Genomic DNA, 21,833 nt, shown 5'->3' on the forward strand with positions numbered 1-21,833 from the left:
GTTGAGTCAGTTATATTCAAATAATATTAATTGTACTGTATAAATCAGAAAGTTATGGGACAACCACAACTAATATAAAGTTGCAGTGGAATGGAATGTATCAGAACTACATTTCAACATAACTTGATATTTTGTAGGCAGTATGCATTTGGGGAGGTTATGTAATAGGAGTTTCCAACATAAAATATTTATACTCTCAAATCATTTAGACATATTTACATCAGAAATTTAGAATTTCCTAGATTGAAAACAAAGAAACATATAAATATGAATAATTTTGGAGTACCAGGACCATCCAGAAAGAGAACTGCCACAAGTCATAATGTGGATGTGATAAGTGAAGTGAAACATCTTATGAAATGTTCAAATTTATAAATACAACAACTGTAGTAAAAGTCATCCACATAATCCAGGCAAACAGTGAATAAGGTGAGTTGAATTTCCAACTGGAAAAGTTACACAAGCTGCTTCAATGATATTTCAATCAGCTAGAGGGTAGAACAGGCATTCATGCTGCTCATAAAGAAAAATGACATGTAGATCAATTTGCATGCATCCACTAGGAATTTGGTTGTGACTGTGTTGTTTAAATAGGTGCTGAAAAGTTGCTGCAGACTGGAGTGGTAAGTTATGGACATGACAGCTTTATGATAAAGACACGTGCAATTGAAACTTCTTTTCAGGACTTTTGTCAAGATACTTTGTTGTCAGAAAGAGCGTGATCAGACATGGCAATGTGGACTGTAATGGCATGGTGAGACTCCAAATTCTCGTTAACATAACATGCTCAACCTTTTGTATTTGATGAATAATGTATTTTTACAATAGTGATGTAACATTAAAACTTTATCACTTTTGTAATTTGTTTACCAAATAAGAATAAAGAACTGTCTTATCAAATTCTAAAAGAAATTCTTATTGCTTACTCAAATATTCTTGAATAGTATTTTTTATTTCTTTGAAACTTTATTCAGTTTTTCTTTTATGTGAACTGATAAAATGTATTTGTCACTGCTTTGGTCTATGTATCAACCTATTCTGTCATTTAAATTATAAATTTCCTTGATTTACAACATAATTTATAGAAGTATTTTTAGTTTTTTATATCAGTCAGCAAAGATCAACCTTTCAGAAAATCATAGACATGCTTCTTGTCACATAATAATTTCATCACTAGTTTGTTTATTTGAAAAAGTTGTATTGCTAATATATCATCACATCGCTTCTCACCAAGAAAAATGTTTTGGACACATTTGATGTTTAATGAAGCAGAAAACCTCTATGAATTGAAGAATGTTAACTGAGTGACTAATTTCAAGTTTTATTTTGGTTACAATATGAAACTTACTTTTAAAATTTCATACTTAATATAATTACATTTGATTTGATCATATTCAGTCATTTCGTGAAAATAAGTGTACTTTGTTTTACCATTTCAGATTTAGAATGTTAGTGTACTGCTTTAATAAAACAAACATATTGTTGCTAGTTTTGTAGTTTAAAATATAGATGTACTTTGGCTCTGTGTCTATGGAATTTTTCTTTTGTATATGTGATTATGTGTGACAGCTTTCCAGCATGAAAAATTCTTAACTATGTTAACATTGCTCTAGCCTTGAAAGTAAGTGTTTATATGTATATATATATATATATCTGTGTGTGTGTGTGTGTATAAAGACTAATGTATGTCATTGTCCTCGTCTAATAAGTATGAAATGAATTTTGTAGTATTGTATTTTGAAAAAATATAATGAAATATATTTGGATAGGTTCTGTTGTCTATATAATAATTTAATTGATGTAAGGATAAAAGAGAACAAGTTCAAATACATAAACTATGCATTTTTCAATAACTTATATTCACAGACATTTTATTTTTGTTTTATATTCAAAACGTTGTTTTAATTAAATGTTGATGATAATACTCAAAACTGAATTTTCACAATCTTAACTTCCATGTTAATTTTCAAAACAGGAATTAAGAACATTATAATATAGTTACACTATAAGTTAAATATTGTGATATTCATTGTTTTATCTTGTACACAGAGTAGATGTGTCTCAACATTCATCACCTAATAAACAACATGAAAAGGAACAGTCGTTTGTTCTTATCAATTTAAACCAGTATAGGGAAAACCTTCATCTTGGTAATAATTTTTTATATTGTATACTTTTATGTTTTTTATTAACTTTTTCCAAATGGCAACTTGTTTGTTTTAAGGAAACTTAATAATTTAATTCCTTGCATGTTCTTCATTCTGAAGGATTTGTTATTTTTGTTGCTTAATATTATAATAACTCTTTATAAAATAAGTATATTTATATACTGAATATAATGCAGTACTAGTTTTTATATAAAACTTGGCATTGTTACAATCTTACCTTATTAATACACCAATTCTAGATTTAAACCAACCTAATCCTAAAAATCAGTTCTTGTTAATTACATTTTGAAGATTTTTATTAATCCTTTTATTTTCAAAATATTATAAAAAATTAATCTCCGTAGAATTTAAATTAGACAAAAAGAGGACTCCCATAATTGTTTGTTTTTGATTTTCAATCACTTGTACACAAACTTGCAGATATGTACACAGTTTATCATTTTCTACTTGAATTTGCAGGTTTTTATGGCAGCTTTTCTAACTTACTAACTTTGGCCTGTGTGTTTCATTAAAACCAAAAAAAATAAAATAAAATAAATCCATATATTACATAAAACTTATGATTCACATTCCTTGGTCAGCAGTAAGTTTATGGAGTGATAATGCTTAAATCCAGGCTTTGGTTTGCTTGATGTATGTTAATAAATTAATATCAGCTGTGTTAACCATAACTTATGTTCAGAAAGTGTAGAACAGAGATAAACTGCTTTTTTTTAACTTTTGAGAAATGAAATTTTACCCATATTCCTAGTTAGGTGTACACTCAGTACTGTGCAAAAGTATTAGGACAAAGTCAAAAATTAGATTTTAGGTTACTTTCAAAGAACAATGTTAGGTAACTTTTATCAATCTTTATATTTAGTATAATAGAAACTTGATTGAAGTGCTTGAGTTCATTAAACAGTTAATATTTTATGAATCGTCTTTTTATTTAAATAAATAGAGGCAGTCTTTTAGGCAATGTTGCAACATACGTAATCAAAGTGACTTTTGGAATTTTACTCCTGATGTCTTTGATACATTTCTATAAAGTTTCTTTTGAAGTAACTTTTGATTTGTCAAGTTTTTAATCTATCAAATCCCAGATCTACTCATCTGGGTTGAGATCAGGGCTTTGTTTGGAGTCATTGCATCATTTGAATGACTCCAGCAGCTTCCCTCTTAGTTTGGGGTCATTATCTTCTTGGTAATAGAATCTTTTACCAATAATAACACAAATCACTGGGTATGCCATAATGGGTCAGTATCTGCTGGTACTTGTACTGGTCCATTATTCAATCTATTTTGCAAATATCACTTGTTTCCTCAGCAGAAAAACACACTAAACCATCACACTGCTTGCCACATGCTTCACGGTTGGTGCTGTACATTGTGGTATCTTTCACCTTTTTTCTGCTGGATGTACAACCTATGCTTTGAACCAAATATTTAAAACTTGGGTTCATCTCAGAATTTCCTTTTATAATTCAATTTTTGTACTTTTAAGCAAATTTCTGTTTCTTAAAAATATGTGGAGATTGAAGCACAAGCTTTTTTTTTTTAATTGCTGCATGACCAGATATTTCATTCTAGTTGAGTCTTCACGATACTGTAGAACTGGACATTTTTCTGTTACTTGGAACATGGTCATTTATCTCATACTTGAGATCAGTGGCATTCTTCCTTCTGTCCCAAAAGCTTAATAAACAAAAACACTTAACGTCAGCATCATCAAATTCAGGTGTTCTATCTCTTCCTTTCATATTTTCAAACTTACCTGTCTTGGGCTTACAGTTTAGGGTGTACTTTACAGTATTTGGGGAGTATGTCATGTCAGCAGCAATTTGTTAGAGAATTTAACCAGCATCACGTAAAGCTTTTATGTGATTTTTCTGCTCTGCAGACAATCCTGTACAACAATAGAACTTAATGTATATAGTGTTAAACTGTTTTGATCAAGCTTTATCTGTGGAGTGATGTTAAATTGATTTCTTCCGTTGTATACCTGTATTATGAACTAGCTTCTTTCTATATAGTTAAGATACTGCATGATGATTAGTTCACATTAAATTTGACTAATATGTTCACTCAAACATAACCCTTATGATATGCCCTTTGTACAAATATATGGGAATCCTAAATAATGGGAAATATTCTCACCTTGACCCATTCATTTGTCAATAGGGATCAGTGAATCATTATCACAGTATTGAAAGTTACATTCTGTAAAGGCATGGAAGAATTAGCCATATAAAAAAAGAAAGAATGATAAAGTATTCTCTTGTACTAACAATTTTGCACAGTAATGTAATTTTTACCTAACTAGTTTTTATTTGTTGTTGTTGGTAATGGAGGTATTTGTAAACAATTTATGGTTCTATCAAAATTTTTATTAAATAAAAAAAATATGTTGTGATAAAAAAATTTGTTAATGAAGCTTATGATCCTTATGTTTCAGGATAGAAAAGTTTTATGAAAAATTTACTTTAAGGACCTTTGCACATTTCCTAACATTCAACTGACTTTACAGTTAACAAGCTGATATTTGTAAATATGTTAATCATACATGTTAAGAGCAAATGTTGTAAAAAACTTGTAAATTAGATATCTAAAGCCTAAAGAATGTATAGATGTTTTAATCTTATTTAAATGTTTTAACTTGGTGTTTTATAATTATATAATTTTTGATGTTATGTCTCACCAAATCATATGATGTCATATGTATGTTGCACATTTGATTTTTGGAGTGTATGTAAATCAATTGTAGTTTTTATCTGAGTGTACGTAATACAGTTTCATTAATTTGTATATTTAGACCACCCATGCTGTTTGGATGAACCACTAGATGTAACTGAAGGCTTACAAAGTGGTCCTTCACTAACATTTTTACTGCAGAAGATGAAACCTTTAGCAGTGAATGACCCATTTGAATGTGATTTGAAGCCTGATCGTCTGTTTTTCCTGTGAGTTACAAAATGTTTGTGATTAAGTCCCTTTATTTCCCAAGTACATACAAGTATCCATTACATAATAAATATTTTGTGTAAATACATTAAAATGAAATATCTTCTTTGGTGTATTTACTGTTTATATATATAGCAAGTTGGAGTTTAAACTGCCTATTTTTTAAGTAAGGCATACATAGTTTACACTAATCTTTTTGTTTATAGTGGCTCATAAATGTGATAAAATAACTTGATAAATCCGTACTATACTGCAGTAACTAATTAAGTTACATTGCAAGTTTTATTTAACAGTTCACTTGTGACATTTGAATTTTGCTGGATTTATAGAAATGAACTAGAAAAATGCATTGCTGGAATGGACCAGAATGAACCAAAATCAAGATTTGAACTGTTTACTGGAAAATTAGATTTCAAGATGGTTGATCTACCTAAAGAAACTCTTTTTTCTTTTTTTGAATCTAAGAAACAAGTAAGAATTTGTTTCCAGTAACTATATTACCACATTATTAATAATAGTGCACATTAAAATACAATGTTCTCTTGAGATATATCTAGATGAAACTAAATTAAGTAATAGTGGATCCTACACACACACATGCTAACCTTCAATTTTGATCTTTAGAATCCACTAACACTTTTTTTTTTCTCTCTTAATTGCTTTTCTCAATTACAAGTTTCATACTAGCTTCATTTTCATGTGGCTAAATTCCATCATCTTCTGACTCTTAATTAAAGTACTTCGCTAGAGTTTCTTTAATCACATAAAGACACAATTGACTGGGATGTATTATTATGCTCATGCAGGAGTCCCTCAACTGTTGTCAGTTATACATTAAGCGACTAACTCTTTGAATCATCATATGTGATCTGCTTCACCCATAAGCTGAAGGTTTCTGTTCTGCTTTCAAATACTAAAGTTCCACCTGGTCTCCACTTTGTTAAATTCGTTTCTTCATTGTCTTATAGCATATCTTCTCATATAATGGCCTCTCCTAGCCATTGATAAATAAATTCACACACATTAAGTGATGAAGACGTTACTGCTTCACATATATATGTGAACACTGTTGGATGTCTGCTGTATGTGGAGGATCATACATCATATATACAGGAAGCAGGAATTCTCAACTGAGCATTAACAATTACCAGTATACTATCGTGACTTTTTCACCCCAGTCAGTATGATCTGGATTAAAAACTTAGCATTTACCTGTCTCTTTGTATTAGTTTTTCCACTAAATCATTGGACCGAGATTGGTATGTGAAGTTTGCATCTTCACCATACCCAGCCCTTTATAGAATTCGGGAAACATTTGATTGATAGTTAGCTCCCTAATATATGTGGATCTCTTCATGTTCTACAAACATGATATTATCAGTGATGTGCGATTGTGAATTCTTTTTATCATGTAGAAATGAATGCTAGAGAATAGTTTTATATATCTTATGTGGCATGACACACAGTCCTAAAATATTTAGTTTATTGTTTTTATCAAATGTTGCTACAGTTTACCTCTCTGTTCTGCCTCAGCAAAAACACTGGGTAACCTAATAAACCAGCAAGCACACATGCATGCAGATGTATTATATTTTTTATTGCTAGAGATTTGTAGCTTATGTTTTTATAGCTTATTCTCCATTTTAATGGAAAATGAATTAGTTATTGTTAAAAATACAAAAGTTTTATTGGTACTTGTGCTCAATAAATTATTTTCCAAAATTGAAAATCATTTATATATATAATATGGGGTGGGATGCACAAGGCTGAAGGTTAGCCTACTGGTAGGATAGCTAGTACCCAAACTGTGACCTTGCATAGTCAGAAAAAGCAAAAATAATATGAATAAAATAATTTCTAACTTAGCATTTCAAAAAAAATAAGTGTTTGAAAGTATCTTAGTAAAAAGCATTACTTGTGTCAGTCCTTATTTCTAATGATGTTTTGAATAATATTATCAACTTATATATTTATATATTATTGACATGTGTTGAAGCGTGTGTGTGTATTATAACCATAAAATTTTCAAGCCATTAACCAAAACACATTATCATTATTTTTTTGTTAATACGCTGCACATTTTTAAAAAAAGGATCCTAGGGTACAAGCTACAACATGAGATTATAAAATGTATTCTAGTTGTGGAGGTGACTGAAGGAGTAGGACCCACAAGCAGTGAGGGTACACTATCTATCAGTCTTAACCTCCAATTCACTTGTCTTGCATAAAAAAAATTAGAATTTACAGTTAGGACAGAAAGCGTTTGTACCCCTGCGTCCCGAGTAGGTTTTGCTCATAACTTAAAAAGTATCATGATTAGGCTAATAGACGTATGATATATTATGAATATTATACTAACACACATCTACATAAATTTTTATGTAAATTAAACGACAAATAAAGTGTTTATAAACAAATAACCAAAAATAGGAGGAGCAGAAAGTGTGCGTAAATTTCAGAACGTGTGAAAAAACTGATATTCCCGTAAAAAATTTTGTTTAGTTTTGCAAATAAACTACATTATACCATTCCAGAACTAGACACTGAGTTCATAATTGTTGGAATTTAGCCAGAAAAAAACTTATTTCTGGCAATTTAGCACCGTCTCTGTCATTATCTGCTTTGTTGTCATGGCGAACAGGTTTGTTTGTTTTGGAATTTCGCACAAAGCTACTCGATGGCTATCTGTGCTAGCCGTCCCTAATTTAGCAGTGTCTGGGAAGGCGAGCATGTTTGGCGCGATGCGGATGCGGACCCACGACCCTCAGATTACGAGTCGCATGCCTTAACATGTTTGGCCATGGCGGGCCTGGCGAACAGGAAACAACTGTTCAGTGATTCAAAAAACCGAATTATTGTAAAATACAAGTCTCGTGTGTCTCTTTCCAGTATTGCTACACAACTTAATGTGCCAAAATCTACTGTTCAAAGCATAATTGCCAAGTTTAAGTTTACACGATCAACTGCTAACCTCCCTCGTTCCCGGACGCCCCACCAAAATTCCAGAGAGAACCAAGAGGAAGGTTCTCAGAAAAGTTAGTAGGAACCCTCTTTCAACACGTAATGACATACAGAAACGGGTAAGGGAAACTGGGGTTGAAGTAAGCACCTCTACAGTTATGAACATGTTACGCTCCTCTGGGCTCAAAGCATGATGTCCTTGTAGAACTCCACATTTAAAGCCTGTTCATTTAGAAGCATGATTGAGGTATGCAAGAAAGCATGTAGATAAACCATTTACCTATTGGAAGAGTATCTTAGGTTAGACAAGACTAAAATCGAACTTTTCGGCCACAATGATGTTTGCTATATTTTCCATAAAAAGGGGGAACGAAATCTTCCAAAGAACACAGTCCCTACAATTAAACACGGAGGTGGCTCGATCATGCTATGGGGTTCCTTCAGCTCTTCTGGTGTAGGCAGACTTCACCACGTCAATGGAATCATGAAAAAAGAAGAGTACATTGATATGTTAGGCACTTATATCAAGAATGATGCTCGGAACTTGCTGCTTGGGCGTCGTTGGATTTTCCAGCACGACAATGACTCTAAGCACACCTCAAAATATGTGCAATCCTGGTTGCAGAGGAACCATATGAGCATTCTAGAGTGGCCATCGCAGTCACCCAATCTCAACCCAATTGAAAACGTTTGGCATGAGTTGAAGACCAGGGTTCATCAGTGTCATCCAAAAAACTTGCAAGAGTTGGAGGCCTTCTGTAAAGAAGAATGGAAGAAAATACTAGTCAAGTACTGTCAAATGATCATGAAAGGCTATGAGGAGAAATTGCACCAAGTAATTCACATGAAAGGTTACACAAGTAACCATTAAACTAGATGCACGAACACTTTCTGCCCCTCCTACGTTTGGTTATTTGTTTATAAACAGTTTATTTGTCGTTCAATTTACATAAAAAATTATGTAGATGTGTGTTAGTGTAATATTTATAATATACTTTACTTTCATTATCCTAATCATGATACTTTTTAAGTTATGAAGAAAAAACTGCTCACGACGCAGGGGTACAAACACTTTCTGTCGTAACTGTGGGAGAGTGAGATGTGGATGTTCAAGCCCACAATGTCCCACATCTATTACACCCTTCACTGCCTGCAAATTGTTGTGGGAAGGTGACTGGTTGGGGAGAGGGGGAATGAGATAAAACTTATCTCTTGAAGTTTGTATTCCTGCTTCCAATATGATAGAGGCACTAGAGAGAGAGAGAGAGATAATTCATTAATTGGAATCAGTATATCAATCTGATCTAGCCAGTAGTGTCAAAATTTATCTTTAATTTTATTACTGTCATTGCCCTTTATCTATTTTTCCATTTTCATAATTAGTTTATTGTATTATGATTATTAATAATTAATTAATGTCTTCATAATTACTGGAATTTCATCAAGCACTTGTTACCAGCATATGTAACCTGCAAAGAATACAGTTGTAGACACTTCTTGACATTGAATTTATATTTCTGCTTTTCAGAAATAGGGAAGCCTTATGGATATTTAAAAAAAAAGGCAAGCAATTTCAGATAAGCTTTCACTGTAAATATTCACAGTATCACCTATTTTACAAAACACATAACTATCAAAGTCCAGTAATATATAGAATATATATATGTTTGAAATATGTTAAATAATATTCCCCTTATTTATTCTGACAAATGGCAGATCATCAAAAAAACAAAACAAATATTGTATCAGGCTACAAAATTTGAAAAATTACAAGTAGAAGAAAGAGAAAAATAGATTCTGGATCAATATAAAGTTTATAAAACATAAAGATTCTCTACCACCTCGTAGTTATACAATACAAGGTACACAAGAAGAAGCTAAGAAAACAAATAAAACTGTGGAACTTAACATCTTTAGTGGAACTTATAATGAAGAGATCAACAGTCTCACAGAAGAAGAAAGACTGGAAACTTAAGAGATTCCTGAATACAACTGAGAAAATGAAAGTTTGCCTCACATAGAAATATTATAAGTAATAAGCCTGGTAGGTGGCACATTATATTATGTAATAATCAAGTGCAATTAATGGTAAAGAATAGACCTGAATGTACAACAGATGTGAGGTTCCATGTTGATGAAAAGGGAAGAAGTGAAAGGCATTTTGACAAATGGTGAAAATTAAGAGAGAAATTGGCTACTCTGTTCTGTTTCATATAAGTGTTTTTGCTTTTGCTATAAATTATTTAGAAAACAAGCAAATCAAATGATTAAGTAGGGATTTTCAGATTGGCAATATTCTTTGTAATGCTTCTTGAACCATGAAAAAAAGCTTGTACCATATAAATAGTTACAAAAAAAATGACCAGATCCTAATTTTGCTTTAAAAATGTCTGCTGTAGATAAATAACAACTCTTTGAGAAGGAAAAAGACGGAAGTATGCTGCAATAGAGCAGATGATATACATTATAAAACTTCTTTCCAGACAAAATCACACCTTTTGAAGTTCTTCTGATAAGTTGTTTGAACCCCATAATGGAAATGTTTTAAAAGTCATAGAAGTGATAGCTAAGTTTGAATCTGCACATGAACAGCTGAAACGTACAACCCAGCCCACTATGATTGTTATCAGAAACTTTGTTTTCTGACCTTCTGATTATCTTTTGTCTGAGGAGCCCTCAACATAGTCAACACAGCATGGTAGGTGCTTTCAGGGAACCAAAGAAACAAGGTGCTTTAGGCAGCTCATTAATCACATCTTCTAAAACTTATGCTTACATAAGCTCAAGTGAAAGTAGTACATACTTCAATAGTCATTAATGCACTCCACAGTATTGTTATTTGCATCACAGCATCAAAACGTTCTTCTGCCTATTATGCTTTGATATATTTGAGTAAACAGAACTTATGTTTAAGTTATCAGATAGGTTCACTAAGTAACAGGAGATTCATTCAAGATATTAATTACAGAGTCTGACTAAAACTCATTTTTAACTGACTCAATATAAAATGAAATAACAAGTTCTAATGTTAGTGTTCTGAAATATACAGCATTTTTGTATGAATGTATGATTTTCTTAGTACATATGCTTGATACTATGTAAATTTTATAGCAGTATACTTCTTAAGAACTCTACAAAGAACAAAAACTTACAACAAATAGTATTTGTGGTTATGTAATAAACTGAAGTTTTTATTATTGCATGGTTTTAAATTAAACAACCTTCTTCAAGTATTTACTTCAGCCAGTTACATAGCACGATTACTTAGAAATAGATAAGAATAGGTATACTGAAAGGATTCACACATTGTGATAATAAAGTTAGACAAAACAAACTAGTTTTATCTACTAGCCCTGAAAAGCTGCAGAGTTAAAATAAGTCTCTTATAATATTCTGGAGTGTAAAGGTAATTTTTTCCTAATTTTAATCAAAATATAAATAGACAGATATTTAAAAGTATTAAGTCATTTTAAGGTCAAATATGTCTGTAGTTTTTCATAGGTAAAAGTAACAGTTGACACCTAATCTCTACTTTGACCTGGTAGAAAAGAAGAAACACAGTTAATATTGTAAAACTGTTAGCTTATATTTTGTTTATATATGACTAGCAGAAAGTGAAATATTTAGAGTGACTTTTTTTGTCGTTACAACAGGCATGCCATAAGGAAGATGTAGATTCCACTCAGTTAAGTGACAACAATGAGAGATATTTGCCATCCTTTTGTGCTCAGGAATTTAAAGAAAATTTGGTTGATAGAGAATCTAAGGTAGAGACTTCAACTCTACAACTTTGGGGACAACTTAAAGAAAATTCATTAAAAAATGATCAATTAGAACCTTCTAAAGAAGAAACTAACAGTGATGAAAGTGGTAAGTCTTTGGCAGTGCACATTAGTAACAGTGAAGTTACACCGATGATCCAGTCCCTCAATGATACTGCTGCCTCATTAAAAGAACAAACCGTAATTGTTGGACAGTGTATTGATGAAAATGGATCTTTGTTCACAGACCAGTCCTCAACCATGGTAGAATTTAGTAGCAACTGTCAACCTTCAACCACTGCAAAGCACATCAGTGAAAATATTGGGTTATCTTCAGTGCAGTCTAATAATAAGATACCCTCAATTACTGCAGAACCTTTTGCTCAAAATACAACTTTAGCAAAAGAGGAATTTAATAGTTTTCACTCCCCTAAGTGTATAACCACTGTGCAACCCAAGGCTGAAAAGCTAACTCCTCTAGAGATACTGTCTTCTGAAACTCAAAAGTGCAATGATGAATATTCTGTTATCAAAGAGCAATCTATTGTTAGTTATCAGCCATCAACTATGACACAGTGCAACAGTGAAATCTCTTCATTAAATGAAACACAATCCTTCAGTGATTATAATACGGCAGCCATGGTTAAGTCCATGAATAATCCTGAATCTTCAGTCTCAGCATTGGCATACACTGAAAACAAAAAATTCCACTTGTATCAGTCTGGGGTTGAAAATGATTATCCAGTCATAACTGGTTTTTGTAGTACAAATCAAGACTTAGACATAAAACAGTCCGTGAATATTGGTGAATCTTCAGTTATAGTAAAATCAAGTACTTTAAAGGAACCTTCAACTACCAAACATTACAATCAACCTTCAATGCTAGAGTATGATGTAAGAGATAAAAACCCTTTAGCTACAGTACATTATAAAAAGGAGAATCATCTTTCAGCTTTTGAGGAATCCATTACTCGAGTCTCAACCATGGCAGAGCCAATAAGTAAAAAACAACCTTCAACCCTCGAAAATGTAGTTGTTAAAAACATTGCAAAAACTTTGGCTGTCTCTAACAATGAGGATCAGCCAGCAAATATAACATTTCCTGGAAGTAAAAACAGTTTGACTTCTTCCTTACAGCAGAACATGGAAAAAAGTACAACCTCAGAAGTAGAAAACAAAAGTCATTTACATGATAGTAAAAATAATGATAAAATTCATTACACTTGTGATTTGCCTTCAATGGTATTGAAAACCAACTTACAGGAAACAGATAGTATGAATAAGTTAAACAATGATCAGCCAATGCATCATTTAAAAAAAGAAAGCAAGAGTAATACTTTTAATGAGAGTAAGAGCGAGAGATTAGATGAATTACTGACAAACTTTATTATTATGCGAAAAGGTAAACTTGGTGCAAAAAATATGATTTGTAATCAAGAAGCTATTGGTGGCCAGGAGATGAAAAGCAAAAGCATGATTGGAGGTAAAGCCTAAATTTAAAACAGTGTGCACAATCTGTATTTTTCTTGCAATGTTTCAGTTGGGTTTTTCATAAATATCATAAAATCGTTCCTTCTTTACAAGAGTAAATTGGTAATAAAAAAAATTTGTTTTTAGAAAATAATATGTTTGTGATCTAACGTTTTGTTTCACTTATAGAATATTCAGTGAAAGGTTTGTACTAAATATCAAGCACAAACGCAGTGTGTGTACTTTCATCTTACTTTCTTACTTAGAAACATCCATTGTTTCTACTGGATGTTCAAATTCATCAAAAAGAAATATTTAATATCTCAGAATTCACCTTTTAATATCACAAAATGCTCGTCTTAAATTTTTTTCCTTCTACCATTTGATCTTTAGTTTGGCAAAAGTTACTTATGTTGTTAATAGTGCTAAGCCACAATGTAGATTTTCATCTGAGTTTCTTGCTTTACTGAGATGTAAATAAGAGCTTTGCTTTTTAAATGTAGTGTTGTGGTTTGCCAGAAACAACTTAATAGCTCATGCCCTGATGTATTGTTTTATTATCTGGGAGGGATTCCTGTGCCATACAGCAAAATAAAAACAAAATAGTAAAAATGTTTACTAAAAAGAATAAAGGCTTAAACTGTGAATATAAGTATTAACATCACAGTCAATTCTTAAAAGACTGTTGCTAAATTTTATTTTTTCAACTGTTGTAATTGGATAATGTTTCTAAAAACTATGGAACTAAGTATGCTATTTGTCAAGAGAAATCTACAAGGAACATATATAGTGTTACTTAAAAAGGTTTGATATTTATTTGTGAGATTGTGTAGGAAATGAAATATGAAACTTTAAAATAAAAATAATTTTATTCTTATAATGAAATTCACCTTTCATGCATACACACTTAGTAGATTATCAAATAAATCTTTAGTAGAAATACTTAATCACATAATCTGACTTTTGGTGTACTTTTCACACTTGTTGAGAGATTGCTATGTTTCTTAAAGTTATACACAGTATGAGCTTAGTCCAGTTGGTCAAACCTGTTTATATAGAGCTAACCCATCCTGTAATAAATGTAAAAACCAGTCATGGATGTAAGGTTAAGATGTTATTACCAACTAGGTAATGATCTGATATTTTTTCATTGAAGACCAATTATAATAAGATGTAGCATGAGTTGTGTGTTTTTTATCATTTATGGTGAATGCACTTGCCACTTGGGCATCAAGACATTTGTTTGAATGTAAAATCCACCTAGCTTTGAATGGAATAACATGCATCTCATCCCTCTGGCTGTGCCATTCTTTACCATAGCCACCATCAGCAAGTTCAACCCTATCACATTGCTCAAGTTCTTCTGCCATTGCATGGTTATCATGAAAACAGAGTACAGGTATAATGAAAATTGGAGGTAAAATTATAAGATAACCGCATATGTTGTTAAATGAAATTATTCCAGATATTTTGCACTTTGTGATGAATGCTTCTTACCTTAAAAGTTTTATAGATAAAATGTTTGGAACTTCAATCTGAATAACTAAGTAAAATTATGCCTGACTTCACAAATAAATCAATAGTTACTTTCAATTAATTCAAACAAGCATAATGTCTTAATACTAAAATTAAATTAACATAAAAAGTGTGTAGTCATATTGTGTTCAATGATTTACCTTGCTTAGATATAATATGAAAACTGTATCCTCTAAGTCCTAAAATAGTTTGATATGTACCAACCAAATATATTTTTGAATAAAACTATCATGAGCCTGACTGTTGTGACCCATATTATATTTTTCTGAATACTTTTATATAGTTATCATGGTAAAATGAGATTTAAGCCTTTTAATCATACTTATTTTACCAACGTATTAAGTGATGCTTTTTTTTACTGGCTTTCTGACATATTTTATTTAGTGTGATAAATGTAGTTTCATGTATTTCCCATTCAGTAGTACCAAATCAAGCTAGAAAATTGTATTTTCTGTATTAAATGGAATAAAACTGCACAGGAATATTGTTTTGTGTTCTTAGACTCATTTGGAGGTCTTGGTTAAAATGCAGTGCAAACAGCATTAATTTGCAGATATTTATTAAAAGTATGAGCATACACATAGGTACTTCCTATGGAGAAGCCTTGTGACTTTAAGAATACATTGAAAATAAAAGCTCATAAGATAGTGTACAGTTTAATTCTTAATAGAAGTTTGGCTTGTTATGATATAGCATGGATGTATTAATGCAGTTGTTGTTTATTCAGAGGTATAAACTAGTATGTTGAAGTTCTGTTTCACTATTAATAATATAGAAACTTTATTGGATTCTTTTTCTTGTAATGTACAACTTGCTGTTTTTCCAGAAATTGTAAAAGCTACAGTGAATGAATCATCTGTTTGTCTGACATCAGTTAAAAAGCAGAACAGCAATGCATCTGTTTCATTGAAGATTAAACAAAGTTGCAGTCCGAAATCTCAAATAAAGAGAGTACACTTAAATGGTTGGAATTTTCTTTACAGAATTTATATTTTTAGTTACAGGAAAAAAGATTACTCTCTCTCTCTCTCAAATGCAAATTTGCAATATTTTGTTATTTAATAATATTTATCATCAGAGTACATTTAAAATAAATTGTATATGCATTAAACACTCAACAGTATTAATATCTACATGATGAATTATTTATTTTATAATTTATTATTAAACACAAGATGAACTTTAACATATAAATTACAAGAGTTGTGGGATAATTTAACCATTTTTTTTATTTAGACTATAAGCTTTAAATAATAACTTATCTTTAATATTTCAGTTGGAAAATGTGCAATATTAGCTGAAGAATCAAACTTGGTAATTTTAAACGTTGTATTAAGATTACCTTTTTGTGAACATTTTCTGCTAATAATTTAGTTAACAGACAGATTTGCTTTTTACAAACACTTTAACTTTGAACCTAAAACTATATTTAATCAAAAGTCAAATCTGTATTTTTGTCATTTTTTCAAGTGAATTGTTTGGAGTATATTTTACATACATTTTAATGATGTAATGTTAATTCATTAATATTTTCATATGTATAATGACCAATTATTTCAGTATCATGTTCACCATACCTAAGAAATTTCATTAAAAAGTGCCAACCTTGTTTGTTTTAAAAATTAAAATATGGCATCTTCAAGATTTTTCATGTAACTTTTCTTTTAATAATTTATATTAGCCCATCACATATAAATTTGTATTATTTCTTTTCACAGTGTGCATAAAATACCTAACGAACTTATTGGATGTTAACATTATTAACTGGTCTTTTGTTGTTTTTAATTTTATTTGTTAACAATCTTATAGCCTGGCATGCTTAAGGTGCTTGATTTGAAATCTGAGGGTTGCAGATTTGAATCCCCAACACACTAAACATGCTTACCTTTTCAGCCATGGGGACATCATAAGTGACAGTCAATCCCACTACTTGTTGGTAAAAGAGTAGCCCAAAAGTTTGCAGTTGGTGTTGATGAGTAGCAATCATCCCTCTAGTCTTACACTGCTAAATTAGGGCCAGCTAGTACAGATAGCCCTTGTGTACCTTTGCAAGAAATTTAAAAAACAAGCAATTTACAATCCTACACATATCTTTAGTTTAGACTTATTACACATTTTACTGTTTATCATAAACATCGAAGAGCTGATGTGAACATTACAGTTGAATCAGAGGTGAAATTCTGCTGTTACTGACTGGTACTGAGTAAAGGAACTAATTTTTAAGGCAGTACTAATATCAGGACTTATTTGAGCTGCTTTGTCGTTTTTAATGCTAATAAGTAGATATTGTTTTCTTTTTTAAGAACAGATTCACTTCACCCAGCTGAGTACCTGTATTTTTTAGAGATTCACCCTTGAGCTGAACTGTATTTTTATTTTACTGAAATAAGTTTTGATTTTTTCTTTTTTACAGGATATTATGAAGCTGTTGCTCAACTAATTAATGCATATGCTTCACCTGTGATAAAGAAATTAAGATTACAAAACCTCGAATTTCTTCCATTACAGTCAGGTCTTGTAGACATAGATCCAGATAGAACTAGGTTTTGTCTAAATCAGAAGTTAAAAGAGTGTCAAGATAAAAATGAAGACCCCACACTTGGTGGTATGTTGTTGTTGTTTTGTTTTAAGTATAAAGCTGATTTTGTAGTATTAGATGATATAAAGTAAAATCTCACTGATGCCATCTTGAGGGCTAATATTTACCTGCTTGGAATAGTAGAAATCCATAAAAAAGTTTTACAAAAACAGGAGAACATTTTTATAGAATCTGAATCATTCTTGAATAATCTTGTGAGTATTAAAAGTTAAAAGTACTTGAAAATATATTTGCACATTACCAAAGGCTATGACAGACTGTCATATATAGAAGTTCTCAATAAGTTTTAAATCATTCTTATAATTATCTATGAATAAATGACCATTTAATGCATTGCAAGAATATAATAGAAATATTTAAAATGTGTGTTCATACATTACAAAATATAATTAAGAACATCTATTAATGAGCCTATCCTGATTGGATAATCCTTTTGTCTTATTAAGGTCAGTAGCTGCCCTAGGCTGATCAATAGTTGGTGTTTAGATATCAAGAAAGAAGGGATCAGGAGACTTCATATAAGAATAATTATTGAGTGAAAGCACTAATGATTTAAAACATTTCAACTCCCCAAATATCTGAATTCAATGTAAGTGGTGTGCTGTAAAAAAAGAAAAACCTGCGCATTTAGCCTAAATTATGAACTCTTTGGTTGAGCAAACTTTGATATGGTTTGTGAGATAAAAAACACATTACATAAATTTCAATGGGTTTATAACCCAGGACTTAAATAAAAGTTTATGTCCACAGGCAAGAGCACTTTATTAGGTATTTAACAGATAAAATGTAATCCATAAGCAACTTACACCAGCAAAGAATACAAGGGATTTGGCTCTCATGATCCCTTAAGCATTGAAATTGTAACAATCACCATCTGGAGTAAATATTTCTATATATTTCTTGCTTTGATTGTGTTGGTAATGAAAATCATAGTAATGTTGGGAAAGCTATGAATATGATTTGTATTTTCACAAACATGAATAGTTGTAGAGGTGGTGTCATAGTATATCCAAATAAAACTGAATCATCTTTAAAAATGTATTCTCAAGATGGCTGGTATGGGTGTTAAAACTTTAATTAAACTAAAAATCAGGAAAATGTTTTGACCTTCTTAGGTCATCTTCAGGTTAACAAAGAGAGTTTATAACTGATCATTAATGGTTACATGTCTCAGATTTGAGAGTGTAAACAGGTAACAGGATTGTAGGGGGCATTCCAGTTAGATGTTAGGTTATTAATTAGTACAGGCGTAAAGATGTTCCTTTATATTGGTTTAATTTTGGTTAAAGTTGTTGTATAAGTAGGGCTTCTTTGATTTTGCATTTGTTTCTTTGTTTCCCTATAACATTGTTCTATACTTTACTTTAATTAAAGTTCTAATACCCATACCAGCTGTCTTGAGAATACATTTTAACTTCAAGTGGGTTTCTGATCATCATGAGTTATATTCAAAGGAATGGGAAAGGTAAGGTTTAAGGAGAGTATTTACTAAGAAATAATGTATAATTTCTGGATAACTGAGTTGGTAGAATGAAAGAAATAGAAGGACTGGAGACAAAAATAAAATATAAAATGAACTGTCTTTTATTGCAACCACACTTAAACATTGTGTATGTACTTGTTTTCATGGAACAATGGACTATCATTTTTGCAAGAATCTCTCTTTCAACTGTTTACTCTTCAAGACTGTGTACCAAACTAGCTATCAAGTGTGTGTTACTCCACAAAGAATGTTGTATTTATCCAGAGAAATTAGTCACTACTATAATAATACAAGAAGATAACAACGGATGGTATATTTATATATACATATATATATAAACATATATATATGTGTGTTACTCCACAAAGAATGTTGTATTTATCCAGAGAAATTAGTCACTACTATAATAATACAAGAAGATAACTACGGATGGTATATTTATATACCACAGTATCATGATTTGGACTTTGTCCATAGTAATAGATACAATGGTCATGATTGTTTTGTTATGCTGTATTCTGTACAAGGTTACATTGTCTTCATTGACAGAATTTTGTGAAAAGAGCTAAACTGTTTTTAGCATGATTATGCACTGCATATCCTTACATAAATTAAAACTAAATGCTGGGTTTGAATTAGACTGTTTCTGTCCGAGACATTTTGTTACATTACTTGGTGAGAAGAAAGAACAGAACCAAACATTTGAGTGCAAATGAATCTACTTTCAGTTCATCACACCCGATCTTTACTACTGTTAATTATATGTGGCTAAAAATTCAGTAGCAAAACTGAACCATCAATATCTCAAGTGTGTAATGTACTGAAGATTGTTTTATATGTGGTAATTTGTTTTCTGTATTTACTGTGACATTTTGAAGTAAATCTGACTTCCCATCAAGTAAGCATACAGGTAAACCACAATAACAGAAAATAAGAGGAGCATTCTGCAGTAAATAAATGAGGCTGTTGAGATGTCTGATATAATAAGCCTAAGCTAATTGGTAAAAAAATCAAAATAATATTATTTTACTGAAAAAATGGGAGCACAATGTATGTGTCTGTGCACATGAAAGGATAGTTACTTTTACCAGGCTGTGGTTGGTCTTAAAGCTTTCTCTTCTTAAGATAGCTTTCTATTAAACTAAACATTACGATCTTCATCAATAAGCCTTCACTCAGCAATCTCCTAGTAGAAATTAACAAGAAGGAGCACTGGAATTTAACAAATAATCTTACATTCATTATTCAGTTGACAACATCAACTCATGACTTTGTGCTCCACAGCAGTTGTTGAATGTTGCATTTTATCAACATCATAATGAACAAGTAAAACATATTAAGTTACCAATTCATTTTACCTGGATGCTAACATCCTTGTAGGCAGAAGATAAATTACCATTTCTGAAAAACAGAGAAATTTAACAACTAGCAAAGAGGTAATCATAATGAGTGTTTGGACCACATATTGCTTGCATTATAGAACAAAAACTGAATAACAAAAAATTTTTACAAATATCTACATCACTAAAGAAGGTAGAAAACATATACCCATATATCATGCATATTCTTCCTTTTTTATTCCCCTCGGTGTGGATTCCTGTACGTGGTGAGGGGACCTCCCAGGGAAGGTTCTGTTATTTCAGTTCACCTCCTCTGGGATCTACACATCCACCCACGTGTTTGCCATGCATGGCGACCCATGAAGGGGAGGAGAGGATCCTGGTGGTTGAGGGGTTCAACCCTAACACACCACTTTGGCCTTGAATTCCTGTAGACAGACAGCCTTACGGTGGCCCCCCTTGGGTCAATCGACTGATCCACTTGGGCTAGGGTCAACCAAGTTCCAGTGTTGAAAGTTCTCAACGGGTGTTGTGGACATTGTATCTGATGCTGGTGTTTGGGTATAGTGCTCACTGGAGTTGCTGCAGTATCCTTGCTTGACATTGTAGTGTATCTCCTTGTAGGGCTCCATGGTTGGTGGGGTCAGTGAGCACTGAAATTTCCTTTTTTTTTAATTATGGATCCCCCAAATAAAAACTTGAATAAAATAGTGAAAAAACAGTCCATATGTAAACGTCCACATCTAGAAGATTCTGAGCAGCAATCTTCAACATCTGTAACACCTGTACCTCGTTTTCTGATGCTACATTCTTTCAGACACACTTTAGGGCAAATGTCTCCCTTTTTCATTCAGAAGAGACTAGAGGGACTTGCTGTCTCTCTAAAGTCAATAAAGAAGCTTCGATCTGGTGACATATTGGTGGAAACATCCACATCTCAACACAGTGAACTCCTTATGCATTCAAAGGAATGCTCTTTGAATAAAGACAGTAAAAAAAAAAACATGGTCATAAACAAAAGAGTTCTCCACCCAATTCACCTACACACAAATAAAAATGGCCACCTTGATATAATGGAACTGTAGAGGTTTACATTCTAATCTGGATGACATCAAAACACTGATTGCTTCCTACCATTCTGTATGTCTTTCCTTAGAGGAAACATATCTGAGACCTGCCAATACAGTTACCTTTTGGCAGGTTTTTTTGTACAAAAATGACAGGCTGTGTGATGGACAAGTTGCACTACTGGTTGAATGGCATGTGCCCAACTTGTCTTTGCCACTCGACACACCCTTGGAGGTGGTAGCCATCCATGTTTCCTTGGGTTGTACCATCACTGTTTGTTCTCTCTACCTGTCCTTTGGAGAGACATATGATTAATCAGACCTTGATGCTCTTATTGAACAGTTACTGTCCCCCTTTTTAATCTTAGGGGACTTTAATGGGCATCATCCCGTCTGGGGAAGTGCTGATATTAATAGGAGGGGTTGCTCCATAGAGCTTATACTCTCTAATCACAACCTTTCTCTTTTTAATTCTGGTTCTTCTACTTATTTTCATGTGCCTAGC

At 31.9% G+C, this 21,833-nt stretch overlaps 1 protein-coding gene across 1 annotated transcript in view; it reads left to right on the forward strand.

Annotated features, from left to right (window-relative positions):
• LOC143236290 (uncharacterized) overlaps nt 1-21,833 on the forward strand; it is a 39,119-nt gene that overhangs the window by 7,682 nt on the left and 9,604 nt on the right. The window contains exons 5-10 of the mRNA XM_076474562.1: nt 2,050-2,150; nt 4,963-5,110; nt 5,441-5,582; nt 11,726-13,316; nt 15,666-15,803; nt 17,253-17,444. Coding sequence (XP_076330677.1) covers nt 2,050-2,150; nt 4,963-5,110; nt 5,441-5,582; nt 11,726-13,316; nt 15,666-15,803; nt 17,253-17,444 — 2,312 coding nt within the window. The remainder of the gene's footprint in view (nt 1-2,049; nt 2,151-4,962; nt 5,111-5,440; nt 5,583-11,725; nt 13,317-15,665; nt 15,804-17,252; nt 17,445-21,833) is intronic.

This window comes from Tachypleus tridentatus, chromosome 13 (assembly GCF_004210375.1).
Source record: "Tachypleus tridentatus isolate NWPU-2018 chromosome 13, ASM421037v1, whole genome shotgun sequence".
In the NCBI taxonomy this organism is placed as follows: Eukaryota; Metazoa; Arthropoda; class Merostomata; order Xiphosura; family Limulidae; genus Tachypleus; species Tachypleus tridentatus.